The sequence below is a fragment of the Stigmatopora nigra genome, chromosome 1, assembly GCF_051989575.1.
Source record: "Stigmatopora nigra isolate UIUO_SnigA chromosome 1, RoL_Snig_1.1, whole genome shotgun sequence".
NCBI lineage: Eukaryota > Metazoa > Chordata > Actinopteri > Syngnathiformes > Syngnathidae > Stigmatopora > Stigmatopora nigra.
Genome location: NC_135508.1, coordinates 671495 through 679502, shown reverse-complemented (window position 1 = coordinate 679502; position 8008 = coordinate 671495). Strand labels below are relative to the sequence as shown.

Below are 8008 nucleotides of genomic sequence, written 5' to 3'. Positions count from 1 at the left end.
CTTGATTTTTTTTCTCAAATTTCATTCTTAGACGTCAAAATAAATGTTTTTTTTAGCGTTTTATCTGTTTATCTTTTCTTTATTTTGAAATAAATGACTATGGGTAATAACTAATATTTTTTTTTACAAAATATAATAATAAAAATATGGGTTGTTATTATTAATAGCTTTTTACAAAATATAATATTCTCCCCTTTATCAAAATATTGGTAATAAATATTACTTTTTTGACTAAATATGGACAATACATATTAATATTTTTTACAAAATACCATAATATTCTCCCTATTTATCAAAATATGGGCAATAAACAATATTTTTACTAAATATCATATTCCCCCTTTATCAAAATATGGGCAATAAATATGAATATTTTCTTACAAAATATCATATTCCCCTTTATCAAAATATTGGTAATATTACTAAATATGGACAATAAATATTAATATTTTTTAAAAAATATCCTAATATTCTCCCTATTTATCAAAATATGGGCGATAAACTATAATATCTTTTACAAAATATAATATTCTCCCTCTTTATCGAAATATGAGTCATAAATATTAATATTTTTTTACAAAATATCATATTCTTTATTTTTAGATTCTATCACCCCAAGGTAAATGGGCAATTTCTCCAAAATGGCGGCCTAAACAACTTTTTTTTTACCTATTTCCTGTTACCCAGAAAACATGTAAATGTATTTTATCCAAAAAATATTTTATTGACAAATAGTCCATAGACCCGCCCCCGGGGTCATGTGCGGGACCACCTGCGCCCCCCAGAGGACAAAAATAGGAACTCACCGGGTACTGGCGAGTCTACATTCGAGAAGAAAAACAAAAACGGCGTCCGCTCACTTTGAGGAAATGGCGGCGTCCAGTCACTGCGGCGCTTCAAAGGAGCTGTCCGAGTGGCTAAAAGAGGCGTGGTGGTTCTGGCAGAGACCCGATTGGTCGCCTTGGTCTCCTTGGTCGTCCTCGTCGTCCGTGTCGAAAAAGTCTTTCCAGCCGTATTCGTGCGCGTGCATGGACGCCTCGTTGGCCAGCAAGTGGGAGGAGCCTTCGATGAAATCGGCAAATCTGAAAAAAAAAAAAAAAAAATTGGGGTGGATTTCATTTTAATGTCAAAGTTCAAGTGTGTGTCGTATTTTCTGCATTATAAGATGCAAGTCAAAGACAGTGTGCCTTATTGGTCCATCATGGTATCAAATTAACATGAATATGTTCAATAATTTGTGCTGTACCTTATTAAAAATAACCTAAAATTACCAAAAAAGTGACCTATAGGTACCCCAAAATTAACAAAAAAGTGACCTATAGGCACCCTGAAATTACCCAAAGCGACCTATAGGTACCCCAAAATTAACAAAAGAAAGCGACCAGTGAGTATCCCAAAATTAGCAAAAAAATGAGCCATAAATACCCCCAAATTAACAAAAAAAGTGACCTTTCACTGAACCCACAATCAGCAAAAAAATGACCCATAGGTACCCAAAAATTAACAAAAAAGCCACTTGTGAGTATCCCAAAATTATCGAAAGTGACCTATAGGTACCCCAAAATTAACAAAAAGTGACCTGTGAGTATCCCAAAATTGACAAAAGTGACCCATAAATACCCCCAAATTAACAAAAAAGTGACCTATAGGTACCCCAAAATTAACAAAAAAGTGACCTATAGGCACCCTGAAATTACCCAAAGCGACCTATAGGTACCCCAAAATTAACAAAAGAAAGCGACCAGTGAGTATCCCAAAATTAGCAAAAAAATGAGCCATAAATACCCCCAAATTAACAAAAAAAGTGACCTTTCACTGAACCCACAATCAGCAAAAAAATGACCCATAGGTACCCAAAAATTAACAAAAAAGCCACTTGTGAGTATCCCAAAATTATCGAAAGTGACCTATAGGTACCCCAAAATTAACAAAAAGTGACCTGTGAGTATCCCAAAATTGACAAAAGTGACCCATAAATACCCCCAAATTAACAAAAAAGCGACCTATAGGTACCCCAAAATTAACAAAAAAAGCGACCTGTGAGTATCCCAAAATTAACAAAAAAAGTGGGCCTGCACCCCAAATTTAACCAGTCAGTACCCCAAATTTAACCAAAACTGCCCTATAAGTACCCCAAAATAAACAAAAAAGTGACCTGCAAGAACCCCAAAATCAAAAGTGACCTAAGAGTACCCCAAAATTTTAAGAGACCTATAGGTACCTTAAATTTAAGCAAAACTGAGCTATAAGTACCCCAAAATAAACAAAAACGTGACCTGCAAGAACCCCAAAATTAACAAAAAAGCGACCTGTAACTGAACACACAATTAGCAAAAAAAGACCCATAGGTACCCCAAAATTAACTAAAAAAGGGACCTGCACCCCAAATTTAACCAGTCAGTAGCCCAAATTTAACAAGTGACCTATAGGTTCCCCAAAATTAACTAAAAAGGCAACCTGTGAGTATCCCAAAATTAACAAAAAGGGACCTGCACCCCAAATTTAACCAGTCAGTAGCCCAAATTTAACAAAAACTGACCTGTAAGTACCCCAAAATTAACAAAAAAACGACCTGTGACTATCCCCAAATTAACAAAAGTGACCTATAGGTCCCCCAAAATTAACAAAAAGGGAAAGAACCCCAAAATTAAGTGAGCCATAGGTCCCCCAAAATTAACTAAAAAAGCAACCGGTGAGTTACCCAAAATTAACGAAAAAATGAGCTGCACCCCAAATTTAACCAGTCAGTAGCCCAAATTTCACAAAAACTGACCTATCAGTATCCCAAAATTAACAAAAGAGTGACCTATAAATACCACAAATTTCACAAAAAAAGTGACCTGTAAGTACCCCAAAATGAATTACAAAAAGTGCACCTCTTGGGCGACTGAAGCCTACTGACGGCTTTCCAGGGGTTGCAATCGGGGCTGCTGCAGAAGGAGCGCAGGCCTTCCAGGGCCTTCACCGTCTCCTCCTCGCCTTGCTTGCGATACTCCACCATGGTCAACAGGCGGCGCTTTTGCGGCTTGGAGTCGATGTACTGGCGGATTTTGCTGTGTACACCAAAACAATGGACTGTCAATCAAAAAAAGCCTCTTAACACATATTTTCAATAACTTTATTTTGTTTAAGACTTACTTATCGATTATTTTATCATTTTTGGCAGTAATATTTTACAATTTGGTCTTTTAAAACAATATTTTGGCTATTTTTGTTCAATTAAAGCTCATTAAAAATGAACTAAGTTGAATATTTAAGATGATATGCTATTATTTTAGCTACTAACGGTAAGATATACATTTTTAATCCTATTTTATGAGCAAAAAATGTATAAACATGCTATGTTGTGATGATACTTGTATTTTGAAGGGTTCGCCAGCAGGGGGAGAGCTAACATGCTAACTTTAAGCTTTAAACTTAGCTAAAAAAAGAAATAAATACATTATTTAACGTTAGCAAATACCGTAAACTAGCAAAATTAGCTTTTCGCGAGCTAGCCTGCTTAGCAAATTGTTTTTCCGCATTACCATCAATTCTACAAACAGCAAGAATTAGCTTTTCACAAGCTAATGCGCTTAGCAAATGATCTTATCTGCTTTAGCCTCAATGCTAAAAACAGCAAAACTTAGCTTCCCGTCAGCCAACGCAAAGTGTCCTTCCACGCTAGCCTCAATGCTACAAACAACAAAAAATAGCTTTTAGGAGTTTCCGCGGGGACTCACCCGATGGTAACGAGCGCCAACATGATGGGATATCCCAGATTTTTGGCCAAGAGGGCCACGGCCATGATGGCAAAGGAAACTTGGTGAATTTGATTGCCCAGATAGATGAGGAGCATGCTGAGCAATTGCAGCGTCCACGACAAGATGTTGATGCTCTTCTCGTCCACTAGGGGGCCGTAGCGGTAACACACGGCAAAACTGATGAAGCCCACCACACCCATGTAACCTGAGTGGGAGGGGGGAAAAAAAGGAGAATTTTCTTTAGCACAGCTCCATCTAGTGGATTTATACACAACCCACGACTACTACTACTACTACAGCTCTACCTAGTGAATGTTCAACACAATCTAATATTACAACTACTACTACAACTACTACTACTACAACTACTTCTACTACTACAACTACTACTACTACAACTACTTCTACTACTACAACAACTACTACTACAACTATATCTAGTGGATCTGTAACACAATCTTCTACTACTACTACTACTACTATGATGATGACTGTTACTATGGCTTCTACTACTACTACTACTACTACTACTATGATGACGACTGTTACTATGGCTTCTACCACTACTACTACTACAACAACAACTACTACTACTACAAAAAATACTACTACTATTACAACTACTAAAATTACGAATACTATCACTAATACTACTATTACAAAAACTACTAAAATTACGAATACTATCACTAATACTACTATTACAAAAACTACTAATACTACAACTACTAAAACTGCTAATACTATCACTAATACTACTATTACAAAAACAACTACTACTATCACTACTATAACTACTACAACTGCTACTATCACTAATACTACTATTACAAAAACTACTGCCACTACCAGTACTACTACAACTATTACTCCTACTAAGAATACAACAACTATTACCACTACTAAAAATACAACAACAACAACTACTACTACTACTATCACTACAACTACTACAACAACTACTAAAACTATCACCACTACTAAACATACAACAACAACAACTGCTACTACTATCACTACAACTACTACAACATCTACTACTACTATCACTAAAACTACTACAACATCTAAAACTATTACTACTACCACTACAACAACTACAACATCTACTACTACTATCACTACAACTACTACAACATCTACTAAAACTACTACTACTATGACTACAAGTACTACAACAACTACAAGTACTACAACTACTACAAGTACTACAACAACTACAAGTACTACAACTACTACAAGTACTACAACTACTGCAAGTACTAGAACTACTGCAAGTACTAGAACTACTGCAAGTACTACAACTACTGCAAGTACTACAACTACTGCAAGTACTACAACTACTGCAAGTACTACAACTACTACAAGTACTACAACTACTACAAGTACTACAACTACTACAAGTACTACAACTACTGCAAGTACTACAACTACTACAAGTACTACAACTACTACAAGTACTACAACTACTACAAGTACTACAACTACGACAAGTACTACTACTACTAAAACTACTACAAGTACTACTACAACTCTTACTACTACTAAACCCACAACAGCTGGATTTAGTGGATATATTACACAATCCAATACTACTACTACCACCACCACCGTGTCTCCTAATCCGGTGATCTTGATATATGAAGTAAAATGTCGAATAGGCGATAGATTGAAGCGGCACCTCGTAGTAATCAGTCCCTCCCCGCCCACTGACCTAAAGCCGTGTGCCAATGCTCCCGAAGGATGACGTTGAGGTTCCGGCAGACCAGCTGGATGGCGTAGACGGAGAAAGACCAGCCGCCCACGATCAGGATGTAAAAGGGGCTTTTCTGCGGGTAAAACAATGGAGGCGTCTCATTGGCCGGTCTCGGGAGCGGCCCGCAAAAAAACCTTCGATACCTTTGGCAAAAGGCGAGCCAGGATGAAGAAGAGGATGATGAGGGAGGCCATGATTCCGGTGCCCGTGCCCGCCGAATAAAAGAAAACTTGACTCCTAAAATCACAAAAATAAAGAATACAATTAAAAATATAAACATGTTGGGAAAAAATTGAAAGTCTACAGTAAAAATAAACCTACAATAATCAATATTAAATCCCCCAATTTTCTTTCATATTTTTTTAAATTAATTTTCCTTTCTATTAAAAAAAACCTATAAATTCAATAATAAAGCCCAAATTTCCCTTCATAATTTTTTACATAATTTCCCCTTATATTAAAAAAAATAACTGAAACCTATAAAAAAACGATATTAAACTCCCCAATTTCCTTCAAACCTATAACATAGAATATTTATTTTTTATATCCCCCATAAAATCTGAACCTAAATTCTAAAATTAAAAAAATACCTAAAAAGCAATAATAATTCTAATATTTTTCTTAAATTTTTCCAATGTAAATATAAAAAGATAATATTAATAAAGTCATGCATTTACCTGCTGAGTGAGTCAGCAAAGAAAAACAGCAAGACCCCCAGGAGGAAAACCACAAAGAGATAGACGTCAAACTCTGAAAGGAAATCCGAGAGACGTCATTGGACGCCGAGGAACCCTCCCCCCGGCCCCTCCCAATGGGCGTTTCCACTCACTGCGAACGGACTTGACGGTGTAGTGGTCTCCGCTGGGCACGATTTTAAAACAAGTCCTGTTGCTAAAAAGGTGGACGTTGATGGTGGTTTCGTTGTGGCCTCGTTGCAACCAATTCTGTAACCAATTCCACGCCGAGAAACGCTCCAATTCCCGCAGCTCGTCCTCGCCTTGGACCGTCTCCACCCTAAAGACCTCCGAACTCCAAATTCGAACCTGTAGAATGATCGTTTTCAGGTCAGAAAATATACATACTGTCATACCTCTACTTACAAAAAAAGTCAAATTTACATATAAAGTACATTTCTACTTACAAATTTGTTAAGTTAGGAAAATGCATGAATATTCTATTTTTATAGATCTAAAACTATGTTTATTTTAGCTTTTTTTTAAAATATATTTTTAGATTTTAAAAAATGATTTTTGAACTAAAAACATAAAAAAATGAATTCAAAAATACAATTATGGATTAAAAGAACTGGATTAAAAACCCAGAATATTCAGTTTTTTATAGATCTAAAACAATACATATTTTAGCTTTTTTTTAAATATATTTTTAGATTTTACAAAATGATTTTTGAACTAAAAACAGAAAAAAATGAATTAAAAATACAATTATGGATTAAAAGAACTGGATTAAAAGCCCTGAATATTCAGTTTTTTATGATCTAAAACAATATTTATTTTAGTTTTTTTTGTTTATATTTTTAGATTTTACAAAATTATTTTTTGAACTAAAAACCCAGAAACTGATTAAAAATGATAATTATTAATTTAAAAGGGGGAAATCAGGAAATTGAATATACATCTATACTCTTCATTTTAATTTTATCCTAAAATAGGTAGTCGGCACTGATGATTTACTTTCCCAGGCCGCACAAAATGATGCAACGGGCCACATTTGGCCCGCGGCCCACCACTTTTACACCCGTGCTCTATTCCTACCTGAATTCGAGTCCAGGTCTGCCTCCAATTTGGAATGACGCTGTTTTTATAGCACAGTTGAGAGGACCCCGATAAATGATGCTCTTCGCCATCTTTCAGGTTGATTATTGACGTCTTGACACCTAAAAAATACCCCCAAAAATGAAATATTAACTATCAAAACACAGCCACCGTACATATATACACTTTGAACTCACGTGTGCTGACTTTAAAACCTATTTTCACAACACAAAACAACATTTACGGACCAAACGAGTCCCTTTTTAACGTGGTTTATAGCCTATATTAGCATTAAAACGTTCGCAATTTGGACAAAGAAGCTCTCTCGTAGTAGTTTTGACAAAGATAACATACAAGCTAATATCATAGCGTCGGCTAAAGAACAATAGCCTCTCGCTGAATGAAGTTTAAAGTCGTATTTGTGTTATATTACCTGAATATTGTGAGGATTGTTGTGCTAAACACAAGATTAGCAGCGTTAGCAAGAAGGAATGGGCTACCGTCGGGTTTATTTGTTTTCTATGTTTCGTGCATCCCGCCATGATGAGTTCCACAGTTTGCCGTCTTAAGACACACCCTTTTCCGGTTTGTTAGGATGCGTCACAGACAGCTGGCCAATCAGGAAGCCACAACTCACGGCGTTGTCTCTTTTTCGTTTTTCTTTTATTTTTTTACTAAATACTTCTTTATTTGCATGTGGAGAATTTAAAAGACAGTTATTTTTAAAATTAAATAGA

General features: G+C 35.8%; 1 protein-coding gene across 2 annotated transcripts; it reads right to left on the bottom strand.

Annotated features, from left to right (window-relative positions):
• Nucleotides 1–569: 569 nt before the first annotated feature.
• nemp1 (nuclear envelope integral membrane protein 1) lies at nt 570–7865 on the bottom strand. 2 transcript variants are annotated; one of them, XM_077720939.1, is made up of 10 exons: nt 7705–7862; nt 7469–7486; nt 7272–7393; nt 6329–6542; nt 6177–6249; nt 5643–5736; nt 5458–5572; nt 3723–3948; nt 2877–3053; nt 570–1082 (listed from the first exon to the last, which is right to left on the bottom strand). In XM_077720939.1, exons 1-10 carry the CDS (start codon nt 7811–7813, stop codon nt 884–886), a joined length of 1347 nt encoding a protein of 448 aa, XP_077577065.1. In that variant the 5' UTR covers nt 7814–7862; the 3' UTR covers nt 570–883. The 2 variants fall into 2 exon arrangements, with proteins under 2 accessions (XP_077577065.1, XP_077577072.1); XM_077720946.1 differs by lacking the exon at nt 7469–7486 and having other exon boundaries at nt 7705–7865.
• Between the last annotated feature and the right edge of the window lie 143 nt (nt 7866–8008).